The sequence below is a fragment of the Colobus angolensis genome, unplaced genomic scaffold, assembly GCF_000951035.1.
Source record: "Colobus angolensis palliatus isolate OR3802 unplaced genomic scaffold, Cang.pa_1.0 Scaffold9, whole genome shotgun sequence".
In the NCBI taxonomy this organism is placed as follows: Eukaryota; Metazoa; Chordata; class Mammalia; order Primates; family Cercopithecidae; genus Colobus; species Colobus angolensis.
In genome coordinates this window covers 8,107,013-8,119,531 of record NW_012122931.1, presented here as the reverse complement: position 1 = coordinate 8,119,531, position 12,519 = coordinate 8,107,013, and the positions used below count along the sequence as shown (strand labels likewise).

The following is a 12,519-nucleotide window of genomic DNA, read 5'->3' as shown; positions in this document are numbered from 1 at the left end:
TCACTTGAACCTGGGAGGCAGAGGTTGCAGTGAGCTGAGATTGCGCCACTGTACTCCAGCCTGGGTGACAGAGTGAGACTCCAGCTTAAAATAATAATAATAATGATAATAATAATAATAATAATAAAAGAGGTCAGGAAAAACATTAGGAGGCTTGAGTCAATAAGTTTTATTTTAACTAGGTTTCCATTGTGAACAGTGTCAGCCAACTCTGGTTATGAAAGATGAGAATATTAGCCCTCTCCCCCTTCCTTAACCTCTACTTCATCAGCTTCCAACTTTTTGTTCGTTATATTATTATTACCACATAATCCAAGTCTATAACATAAACATGTTCAGGAATCAGAATTCCTACTGTTTACCATTTGTAAACAGATTCAGTTTTTACCACCTGTTGTTTCCCCATAGCTTCTCCGTTCCTGGAATCTTTATTTAATCAGTCCCTTATTTAGCTGCATTTCATCAGGAAGTAGGTCCCCCTACCGATGCTCCACCAAAAAAATAAAAGTGCTCACAGGGCCCGCATACCCTCCCTTCCCTCAGGGAAATGCCTGCATTGGCCTGGGGCTGGCCTTGCTGGCTGCCGTCCTTTGCTTCTCTCCCTCAGCACTGCAGGCTGTGTGCCATTGCCTCTGGCTCTGGGTGATGCTGTGGAGAATGAACCCAGCTGATTTTGTTTTTTTTCCTCTTGTTAAGGGTCTTGTCTGCCGGGTAGGTGAAGAATTCCTTAAAGTTCAAAAGCTTCATAAGAGAATGCCTCAGAGTAGAGGGTTCTGTACCAGATTCCCCAGACCATGGTGTCGTCATCTTTCTTCATGGCAGAAAAATTCCTTTTGTTCGTATCTTTGAATACTTCTGTGCCATTTCGTGGCTTCTCTCTTCCAGGGATTCCAGGAGTCCGTGTTGGATGCTCTCTGCCCGTCATATCCATTCGCTTCTTGCTAACAGCGGCAATCTCCACCTTGTTCATCAGCTGTCACTGCGATTGTCTATTTCTACTTAGGTATTCATTCAGCACTCTCTTATTTCAGTCCTGGATTTGTTCCCCCTAGGTCTTCAATCTCCTTTTTCATCTCATTTTTCAGGTTGTGTTTTAGCATCTCATTTTTCAGGTTTTGTTTCACTTGTGTTTTTAGTAAGTTGTTCCACTGCTCTAAGCACTTGCGGGGATTTCCTCTGCTCCTGGGGCTGCATTCTTGGTTGGGTCATTGGGCACTGCTCACCTGTTCTTTCCTTCTTTTGTAAGAGGGTGTTGGCTGTGTTGCCATACCATTTCTTTTCTTCTGGCTCCCATTTGAGAGGCTCTGTCTGGATGTTCCATGGCTCTCATATGAGGGTGGAGGAGATGTCTGGCCCTCCTCCCATGTGTGTGAGAGGGGAACCCCTTACTGCTAGCTGGGAGGTCCAGGGGTTTTAGTTTTTCTCCTCTTCTGTAGCCTGGGGGAGTAGAAGGCTCAGGCGCTGTGGAGGCAGTAAGCAAGCAGTCTGTTTCACATACGTGGGTTCTGGCAAAAGGCCTATGTTGGAGTGTCCTTCACCTCTTTGGGGAGCTGTATCCCATTCCTAGAGATACCCTCAGGTTTCCCATCATGCCCCATGGAGCCTCCGTTTCCATCGGGGGAGCTGCCGTGCTCTCGACCTATTTCATCAGCATCTGGTGCCATTCAGCAGAGGGAACGATAAGGACCCCCACTCAGACCCAGTGAGACCCCTCATTGGGCTTGACAGGAGCCATGCCATGATGCAACTCTTGGTCCAGTTTCAGAATCCTCTTTTTCTTTCCTTGACTGTAATTCTTTGAAGTTCATGGCTTTAAATTAATACCCCTACCCTTGTTTAGTTGCACCTGGTGAGTTCTTTTACTCATAAGCTTTTATAATTTTTTGTTGGTTTTGGAAAGAGAGGGAGAGTCTGACATCTAGTCTCACTCTGTCATTTTCACTCAGAAGTTCTTAATCAGTGCTTTAAAAAGATATATTGGAGGGCCAGTCCTCATAGCATATCCATTGCCTTGTCCCTCTCTAAGGGCATCTGATGACGGGGAGTGCAGTGTAATGATTAAACACTCCAGTTCAGAGGCCATGTGCGGTGGCTCATGCCTGTAAATCCCAACACTTTGGGAGGCTGAAGCAGGCTGGTCACTTGAGCTCAGGAGTTCGAGACCAGCCTAGCCAACATGGTGAAATCCCGTCTTTACTAAAAATACAAAAATTAGCCAGGCATGGTGGCACACACCTGTAATCTCACCTACTCGGGAGGCTGAGGCATGAGTATCGCTTGAACCTGGGAGGCAGAGACTGCAGTGAGCTGAGATCTTGTCACTGCACTCTAGCCTGGGTGACAGAGCGAGACTCTGTCTCAAAAAAGGGGAGGCTGAGGTGGGCAGATCATAAGGTCAAGAGATGGACACCATCCTTGCCAACATGGTGAAACCCTGTCTCTACTAAAAATAGAAAAATTACCTGGGGGTGGAGATGCATGCCTGTATTCCCAGCCAGCTACTTGGGAGGCTGAGGCAGGAGAATCACTTGAACCCAGGAGATGGAGGGTGCAGTGAGCCTAGATTGCACCACTGCTTCCCAGCCTGGCGACAGAGCAAGACTTCATCTAAAAAAAAAAAAGAAAAGAACAAAAGAAAGAAAAAAAACTAACTCTGGTTCAGGGTCAGACAGTCCTGGGTTTGATCCCTTTCTCTGCCACTTGCTAATCCTATGAATTTGGGGAAGCTGCTTAACCTCACCACTCCTCAGTTTCCTCATCTAGAAAATGTACTGGTTCAGAGTGAACACGTCTGTGCTCAGTAGACCGTAGGACATACTCAAGTCCTTTTCACTTTGTCTTTCTTAACCATTGTTTCTTGGCTGTGGAAACCCCCTGGAGACCTCAGAGGGAAGTGACTGTGATCTGGAGCAGATCTCACAGTATTCCTGGCTTCTGTGACTATAGTAGCTTTTCCCAGCCCCAAATAGGTTCCCGTGTGGTAAACCAGAGCCCATCTGATCTAATGAAAATCTTTGTTTTCAGACTCTCGCTCAGAATCGAACCAGGAAGCAGCTCTCCAAGACTAGTCTCTTCCAAGGAAGATCTTGCAGGTATCGTAGCTACCTCGAGTGGGAGCAAACCCGCTTAATAGCCTAATTGTGGCTGCCAGAGTTGGCCTTGACTGGGGAGCCCAAGGGCAAGTCAAGTTTGCAGCTTAGCAGACTCAGCTCTCCCTGTTCACAGCCCTCCTGCACCAATCTGCCCAGGCTCCTGATCATGCAGGACTTGTGTGCTTCCCCCCTGTGCCAGGGCTCCCTGAAAGATCCTGAGTGTCAGAGCCTGGGCCTGAACAACCCCAAGAGAGGCAGGATCAGAGCCCCAAGTTGGGAGCACACACAAGGTAGAGAAAGCCCCAGCATCTTCTCCAGGCTCCCCGGACCCTTAGCAGGGCTGCTGCCCAGGCTCGGGTTTATGTGCCCTGGAGGGGTGTGAAGGATGCCCAGGATATTTGGTGCCACCAGATGCAGGTGGCTCATCAGACTTGTGAAACACACACACATACACTGTCCCCTAGTGATGTGAGCCCAGGCTTTGCAGTCAAGCCCGAGCTCCGCTGTTTCCTGGCTTTGTCGCTTTACCTGTAATCTTCAGTGGCCTCATCCACAGAATGAAGATAATATGAGGACTTACCTTCCCGGGTTGTTGTAATCCTGAGTAAGCTCATGCCTGCCTGTAAGGTGCTCTGCTCACACTAACGTTGTGAAAGTGCGCTCAGTGTTGGCTGCTTCATCTTTATTATTTAGCGGTTACCTTTTACTCATATTCCAACTGGCTCTCAGTGACAGGAGCTATCCACTGCTGTCCAGGGAGAGGTCGGCGGGGTGGGGGGTCGAGGGGAACCCAGCAGCACTTCCTCCCGCTGGTTTATGCTCTAGGTCATAGCACCCTGGGTTCTAGGCCACTGCAGTCTTGGACAAGTGACTTACCCCTTTGGGCCTTTTTTTTTTTTTTAACCTATAAAATGGGATGATGAAACCCTCCTCCGAGGAACGCTGGACTGTCAAAAACAAAATACTATTTCGAAGGCACTCAGCTCAGAGTCTGATGTGCCGTGTTTGTAAGGGGGTGGCTGTTGCAAGCTGCTACCTGGTGCCACACTTCCCCTAGCCCGTTGACCTGCTGAAGCCACTCTCCTCACTCTCCAGTGCCAGGCCAACCTCTGTAACAGCTCCTGGTGGACACAGGACCACAGAGCCCATAGGGCCAGTGTGGCAGCCTCTCATGAGCCCCACCCTGTAAGGCTCTGCCCTGATTCCTGGGGGGACTCTGGACTGCTTGCCTTTTCCAGCCTCTCCTGGCTGCATTGTACAAGCCGGACCCTGCCTCCAGCACCCCTCGGGGCCTCTGGTATCTTAGAGAGACATGCTGGTTGATTCTCGAGGCCTTTGGAAATGCTGTTATCTATACCTCAAGACAGTCCTGGCGGAAACTTGATTTTCACAGGGTTTCCATAAGCCCAGTATTAAAATATCTCTTGCAGTCTTCCAAATCCATTGCCTTCCATATGTGGCAGGTGCCACCAGCAAGGGTGGCCAGAAGGAAAGCTCCTAGTGCTGGTCTTGTCTCTACTTTGTCATCTCTGACATTCTAGAACACCTTCCCCCTCAGTCAGCATTGCTCCTTTTAGATGCTCAGTCACCTACACCTGACCTGTGGAGGAGGGGGAGGGAGCAGGGCAGGGTTCCTATCAGAAGACTGTAGGAGACAGCAGTTGTTTAGAGCTACAGAAGGAATGCTAGCAAAGACTAACCTATTGCTTTGGGAGATAGTGCCAGAATTCTGGAGCAAAATGGAAGTGGTGGTCTGTCCTTCCGAGTCCCCTCCAAATTAGTGTGAATAAGAGGCCTGTTTGGCCTTTGCAGCCTCTTCAGTTCAATAGCCTTAACAGGATGAGCCACATCCCTGGACTTCCCTAAATGCCAAGAAGTCTCCATGCCACACTTGTTGCTCTTCAGACAGCTCTGGAATACTCATCTCGCAGTGCCCCTTCTTGCTGCCTGATTCCATGCTGGAGCCACTGAGCAGGGAGAGGTGGGAGGGCCCAGGGTCAGGCACAGGGTGGTGTTCACCTTGGCGTGAGCCAGCTCTGCCTCTGCCTAGTGGCTCTGTCCATCCACAGGCCACATCCTAGCCTCACCTCTGCCTGAGAGTAGCAAGGCCTCTGTGAAGTTCTCCTCCCCAGGCCCCTCACTCAAGCCTTAGACATTCTTCCCCTTGTTTTTGTGGTCTGCTGCGGCTCATCCTGTTGGGCTCGGGGCGGCCTTTATTTCAGCTCTTGACTTCTTTATGGCACTCACCACAACTTGTCATTATTCTCTGTCTGGTCACTGGGCCCAACTCATTCCTCATTGAATCTTCAGCACCTGGCATCATGCCTGCCTTTTGTAGATGCTCAATTTTCGAAGGGTTTTTGGAGGAGAGGGATGGATGGGTGAGTGGGTGGGTGAATAGATGGGTGGATAAAGAGCCAGACTGCAGCTCTGGGTGGGCCTCTGGTGTACACTGGTCCAAGTGTGGAGGGGGTCCTGGTGCTGCAGCCTCATGACTGAGGCTCAGAGGGCCCCCCTCCTCCCTGGTGCCTCCAGCCTCACCTCCAGCCCAAGCCCTCATCTGCCAATCTGGCTCTCCCTAGCACCAGCCATTCAGCACCCCTGCAGGCTGCTTCCTGCCAGGGCGATGGCAACAGAGGCTTCCTCTTCCCCTGCAGGCATCTATCTGACCCAGCTGGTCCCTTCATTTCACCACCATCTGCCCCACTATCTCCTCCCTGAGGAAGAGCCCAGGGCCCTGCCTCCACCTCAGCCTCAGCCCCAGCCCCCAGCCCAGGTCTGCACTGAGTAACACTGGCTCCCCCTGCTAAGGTTAGGGAGAAGACCAGGAGGTTGCAGACCTGGAGTCGGTCTTAGACAACTAAAAGTGCTAATTGGGGGCCTTAAGAATGGGGTCACTCACCGGGCCCTGGGGCAGGAAAGGAGGCACTGCATTTCCTGGCCTCTTTTGACCCTGACTGTCCTGGAAGTCAGCTGGGGAGCCAGGAGCCAGCCCTGGCCCAGCCTCCTCAGGTACAGCCTCCTTTCCCACGATCCACCCACACCTCTACTTGGCTCTGTTGTTTATTAGCCATGTGAGAGCAGAAACCAGCAAGCCAGCCAACCTCCAGCATCAGAGCCCTGGCAAGGGACAGAATGGACCCCAGATGGTTCACATGAAGAGACTTTAATGAACAGAACCAGTAAAGCATGGCGAGGCACCCATGGGCCAGTCCAGGGTCCTGGGGAGGTTGGAGTCCTAGGCTGAAGGGCATGGGGAAAAAGTGTTACCAACCCCAGGGATGGCTGAGTTCTGGAGGGTGGTTGGCTGTGCAGGGTCTGTGGGCAGGGAGGGGGAAGCAGGAGGGAGCAGAGAGAAATCCCTGGCCTCTCTCTCCTCCAGCCCTCAGTCTGCTGCCAGAGCCTTTCCTTGGCCAAATCCAGTAGAAAGCTAGGGGCAAGGGGTCCAGGAGATGCATCTCAGGGGGCAGCCTCCCCCGACCAGAAGTGGCAAGTGGGCGGGGCAAAAAATGCAACCGAATTGTGCAAACAGACTACTCAGCATACTGCCAAGCCTCAGTGTCTCCATCTGTAAAGTGGACATAAAGTCTCCCTCCTTCACAGGGTTGTGTTGTTAGCACAGTGCCCAGCACAGAACACACGTGGTAGGTGGAACTTGATCGTGGTGATGTGATTATCATAATTGTCAATATTGTGATTCTGGCTGATTCTGTGATTCATCACTGAATCAGCCTGCAGCTTTTATCTAAACATCCCTGCCCCGGAGAAGCCTTCTCCCCACTGTCACCCCCACCCCGATCAGGTCAGGCCCTGTAACAACCAGGCCCTGGCAAACTGGGGGACAAATCCGCCCTCTGTTTTCATATGGGCACAGCCACCCCTCTTGGGTTGACATATTGCCTGTGGCTGTTTTCATGTAGCAGTGGCAGAGTTGAGTGGTTGGGACAAAGACCCTGTGGCCTGCAGAGTCTGAACTATTTACTATCTGGTTTTTGCAGGCACATGCTAGTCCCAGCTCCTTCCTGCAGCTGGCCCTCATGCCCCTCCGTGGCACTTCCCTCTGCAGTGATGGCACAGTTAGCTGTGTGCTTATTTGCCCATGTCTGTCTGCCCGGCCAGACTGAAAGCCCCCTGAGGAAGGGCCCAGTCTAGAATTCCTAGAGCCCAGGACAGAAATCCCTCCATCAGCCACAACTCTTCAGGCTCCTCACAGGGTCCTGTAGGCACCTGGTCCTCGGAGGCAGCTCCAGAGTGGGCCGACTGCTGACTCGGCACAGCCTTGGGAGAAGTGCTGATGCCGGCAGTTTTCCACAGCAGAGCGAGCCGCAGCTTATAGGAGTGTTTTCGACCAGTTTTCCAAATCCCTGACTTCAGCCCTGGAAGCAGGATGTGAAGGTTTTCATTGATCACCAGAGGATCGAGGAGTGCCTGGAAGGCTTCAGACGCACTCGGGGGTCCCAGCTTCCCACTAGCAGCCTCATAAGACAGAGAGCGGGTGCTGCTGCAGCTGTGGGGCAGCCTGGGGTCCTGGGGAGGTGGAGCCAGAGGGGCAGCTCCAGGGAGGCCTTTCTGGACCTGGCAGCCAGACTGAGCTGCGTGGCAGGAGCCCGACCAGACTCAGGGACAGGAATGTGCCTCTTGCAGTCCCAGGAATGGGAGGAACGCAGGCTTCCCTGGCTCCTCAGGAGGGGGTTTAGGCTTCAGCTCGGTGCCCTTTCCAGTAGGCACATCCCCCCACACCTGTCAAGGAGACGCCCGAAGACATGCTCATTCGTTCATTCACCCAAGACTTCCGGGCCAAGGGCTTGCTATGAGCCAGGTGCCCAGTGAGAGAAGGCAAGAACCTGCCCCCCAAAGTTCACGTTTTAGTGGGGGGAAACAGGCAGCAAAACTGCCAGGGGCAAGGACGGGCACACCGAGGAACTGAAAGGAGGCAGTAGAGGCAAGACCAATGTGACGGGCGGTCTCTCTGGCCCTCTTCTAGGCAGTGCCCACACCTCTACCCCTCTACCCAGCCCTGGCATTGACAGCGGCCCAGGTCTCGCCCTCTGAGGCCTTGATTCACGTCCGAAATGGTCTGTGGACTGAGGCTGCCCTTTGTCTCTGGGATGGTCCCTGCCCCCCACAGAGAGCTGGCCCCCACTTTCCACCGCTGCAGAATGACTGCGTGGGCAGATCCATACCAACAAATAGGCTGTGAGAAAGGAAATGGAGAAACCTTCTCAGTTTCTGTGTCTGTGGAGAAAAAAAGGCCAAGAATGCCACGTTTTCCATTTTCCCTCCACATGTAATGTTTAGTTTCTATAAATGAACTAATATTTTCCTGGAGAGAAAAAAATCATAAAGAACGCTGACCCCCAGGGAGGGCAAGTAATGTTTGTGTGTACTTTGGAACTGGTGAAGACATTTCCAGATTTTGTTAGTCCCGCCTCCACGTGGCTTTACCAACTGACAGGTTTTTTCGGAAGATTCCTGGGCAGCACCGCGAGTCCAGGAAAATCTTCGGCCTTGGCCTCTGGTTTCTGTGCTCGCACTGTGAGGACTGCTCTCTGACACACCTGTGTGTCTCCCTGTCGTATTGCCTGGTGGTAGAAACCACCTCTGGAGTCAGGCAGAGCTCAGTTCAGAGCCTGGCTCCAGCAGTTCTTAGCTGTAGGCCCTTGGGCCATTGGTTTGATCCCCCTAAGTCTGTTTTCCTATTGGAGAAATAGGAATAGGAATCTTCACACAGACATACTTCACAGGGTCTCTGGGGAGGTCCCCTTAGTCCAGCGCCTGGCATACACTCACCTCTTGAGAGTGTTAGCTCGTGGCCTCCCAAGCAGGCTCTGGTGCCGTCCAGACATCGGGGAGTTGGTAGGGGGACAGAGGGAGCTCCCGCTGGGGCAGTCACCAGCATACCAGTACTGCTGTCACTCACGAGCCACCCCAGAACCTAAGGGCATGAAACTACCATTTTATTACATGCACAGACTGTGTGGGTCAGGAAGCTGAACAGGGCTGGGGCTGGAGCTGGAGTCACCTGGAGCCATCTTCACTCACATGCTCAGTGCTCGCTGCCAGATGGGGCTGGGGCTACAAGTGGGGGGCGTGGAAGACCTACCTGTGGCCTCCCACTGTGGCCTGGGCCTCCTCACAGTGTGGCAGCTTCAGTATCAGCAGCCTCCTGCAGGGCAGCTGGCTTTCACTCAGAGCAAATGGCCAAGGAGAGCAGGGTAGAACCTGCATCACAGAGCCCTTATGAGCCAGCCTCAGAAGTCACGCAGCCTTACTGCTGCCACACTCTGCTGCTCAGGGCAGTCACAAAGGCCTGCAGATCCAAGGAGAGGGACGTAGACCCTACCACTGAATGGGAGCAGCATCAAAGACTTTGTGGATGGTTTTAAAGCCAGCACCTCAGCTGTTCCACGGGAGGGAAACAGAGACTCCAAGAGTTGCATAATACCGGTGATAGCAGCTGAGCTGCACTGAGCATGTACTTTCTGCCAGGCACCATCGTAAGTATTCTCCTGTGCTCACTCAGTGACCCTGACACAGACATTGCGAAGTGGGGCCAGTGTCATCCCCATTCTACAGGTGAAGATGCAGCTGCTCGCCCAGCCTCGTGCATTGAGGAAGTGGCAGAACCAGCTGCCAAGCCCAACGCTCTGGACAGCCTGTGGGCTCTGTCCCTGCAGCTCCATGTATCTGTATAGTGCAAGTAAGCATTACATTGGCATGTCCTTGACTTTCCTGCAGTCACTTTTGAGACACACATTGTCCCCAGTTGGTCCTCAGAAGGCAACTTCCATGTAAGAATCAGAACTCAAAACCTGATCTGACATTAAATCTAATCTCCTTGTCTCAGCCTGGTTGGGGTGCTTCAGGCCTGGCTGCTTGTGGCAAGAGAGCAGCGGTGTTTGGCCCTTCTCCCTCCCTAGGCCTTTCTCCATCTCTTTGGCCTGCAGCAATTGGGGGAGAGGATACAGTGGTAATTGGAGCATAGGGTGATATGGGCCGCATCCAGGCAGGGAGTTGGCCAGAGGTGAGTTTGAGTCTCGCCTCTTCTGCTTGACCTTGATGTGACAGGCTGCTGAGATGGGAGGCTCCAAGAACAAAGGAGATATGAAATCCCAGAGTAATGGGCCACAACTGGCCTCCTATCCCTGGAGCTCCTCATGCAGGGCCCCTCCCACCCATCCTTTCCGAAAATATAAACGGGAAGAGAGAGTATGTTTCCCCTGCAAATCTCATGTTTAGGGGCTAGGCGTGGTGGTTCATGCCTGTAATCCTGGAACTTTGGGAGGCTGAGGCAGGCAGATGGCTTGAGCCCAGAGTAGAGTTTGAGACCGGCCTGAGTAATATGGCAAAACCTCATCTGTTAAAATAAAATAAAATAAAAAAATTAGCCAGTCATGGTGGCTTGTACCTTAGCTTCCTGAGGCCCTCACTGGAAGCAGATGCTGGCAACATAATTCCTTACAGCCCGTAGAACCATGAGCCAGTTAAATCTCTTTTCTTTCTTTCCTTTTTGTTTTTTTCTTAAAGACGGAGTCTTGCTCTGTCACCCAGGCTGGAGTGCAGTGACGTGATCTGGGCTCACTGCAACCTCTGTTCTTGGAGTCTCCCACCTGTCACGTCAAGGTCAAGCAGAACTTGAGTTCGAGTGATTCTCCTGCCTTAGCCTCCCGAGTAGCTAGGATTACAGTTGCCTGCCACCATGCCCAGCTAATTTTTGTATTTTTAGTAGCGACGGGTTTCACTATGTTGGCTAGGCTGCTCTTGAACTCCTGACCTCAGGTGATCTGCCCACCTTGGCCTCCCAAAGTCCTGGGATTACAGGCATGAGTCACCACGCCCAGCCTAAACCTCTTTTCTTTATAAATTATCCAGCCTCGGGTATCCCTTTATAGTAATGCAAATGTACTAATTCATAACCCCACTCCTAGTACCTATTTTCTGTGTTAGGCCATTCTTGCATCACCATAAAGAAATACCTGAGGCTGAGTAATTTATTTTAAAAACAGGTTTCATTGGCTCACAGTTCTGCAAGCTTTACAAGCTTGGCACCAACATCTGCCTGGCTTCTGGTGAGGTCCTCAGGAAGCTTACAGAAGGTGAAGGATGGACAAGCATGTTACATGGTGAGAGCAGAAGCAAGAGAGCCAGGGGTGAGGAGAGGGGAGGTCCTAGTCTTTGAAACGACCAGATCTCACGTGAACTGAGTGAGAACTCACTTATCACCAACGGGATGGTGCTAAACCATTCATGAGGGATCTGCCCCCCAATCCAGTCACCTCCCACCAGGCCTTGCCTCCAACACTGGAAATCACATTTCAACATGAGATTTGGAGGGGGCAAACCATTTCACAGGGCCTTCTAGCTGGCAGCTGATATCGCTGATGCTTCTTCTCCCAGGCACTTTCATGGGTATTTCAGAGATTCTACAAGTCCCTTGACCCAGGCAGATGCAAGTCTATTTGGGGGACCCCTGCAGCCCCTTCCATGCCCCCCACAAAGTCTGGTGCCCACTGGCAGCTTCCTGATGCTTGGGTCCCCTCCAGCCCTCAACTCTGCCAGCTTTCCTCACACGGGCCACCTCGGTCTACAGGAGGCTGTACCTGTCCTCATTCTAACAGACCTGTGAGCACAACAGACCTGCCTGTGGCCACCACTGTCTTCTAGCACAGCCGTTTGGCCTCGTGAGGCCTGAGTAAGGCACAGCAGCTCCCTTGGGTCTCCTGACTGCTATAGACATAGTTCAGCCTCCCCAGGGGGTCTGTGGAGACTCCCCCCAACTATGTGTGAGTAGAAAAAGAATCCCGGGGCAAGGGGTAGGCCCTCTCTCCACATGCTCTTCTCTCCAGAAACATACTCTATCTGCCTGTTTATATTTTCAGAATAGATGGGCTGGAGGGGCCCTCTGTGAGGAGCTCCAGGGATAGGAGGCCAGTTGTGGCCCATTATTCTGGGATTTCACATCTCCTTTGTTCTTGGAGTCTCCTATCTGTCACGTCAAGGTCAAGCAGAAGAAGTGAGACTCAAACCTACCTCTGGCCAACTCCCTGCCTGGATGCGGCCCAACTCCTCACGAGTACCAGCAGCTCCCCCAGCATCTGCTGCTCCGCGCTCCCCGTGGCCTAGGAATCTGCCCTAGGACGGGTGATTGGATGCCATTTACAGAAAGAAATGATCAAGGTCAACCAGGTGCAGTGGCTCACACCTGTAATCCCAGCACTTTGGGAAGCTGAAGCAGGAGGATCGCTTGAGCCTAGGAGTTCAAGACCAGCCTGGGCAACATGGCAAAACCACATCTCTACAAAAGTATAGAAATTATCTGGGCATGGTGGCGCGTGCCTACAACGCCAGCTCCTCAGGGCTTAGGTGAGATCGCTTGATCCCAGGAGGTGGAGGCTGCAGTGAGCCATGATCGCACCACTGCGCTCCA

General features: G+C 52.2%; 1 protein-coding gene across 7 annotated transcripts in view; it reads left to right on the top strand.

Annotated features, from left to right (window-relative positions):
* Positions 1 to 12,519, top strand: part of RALGPS1 (Ral GEF with PH domain and SH3 binding motif 1) — a 261,883-nt gene that overhangs the window by 209,575 nt on the left and 39,789 nt on the right. For 5 of the 7 annotated variants that reach the window (XM_011931366.1, XM_011931362.1, XM_011931361.1 and 2 more), the window contains exon 10: positions 3,025 to 3,092. In XM_011931366.1, coding sequence (XP_011786756.1) covers positions 3,025 to 3,092 — 68 coding nt within the window. Of the gene's footprint in view, positions 1 to 3,024; positions 3,093 to 6,162; positions 6,693 to 10,480; positions 10,490 to 12,070; positions 12,222 to 12,255; positions 12,323 to 12,519 lie in introns of those variants that run through there. The other 2 variants (XM_011931367.1, XM_011931368.1) reach the window with 2 other exon arrangements.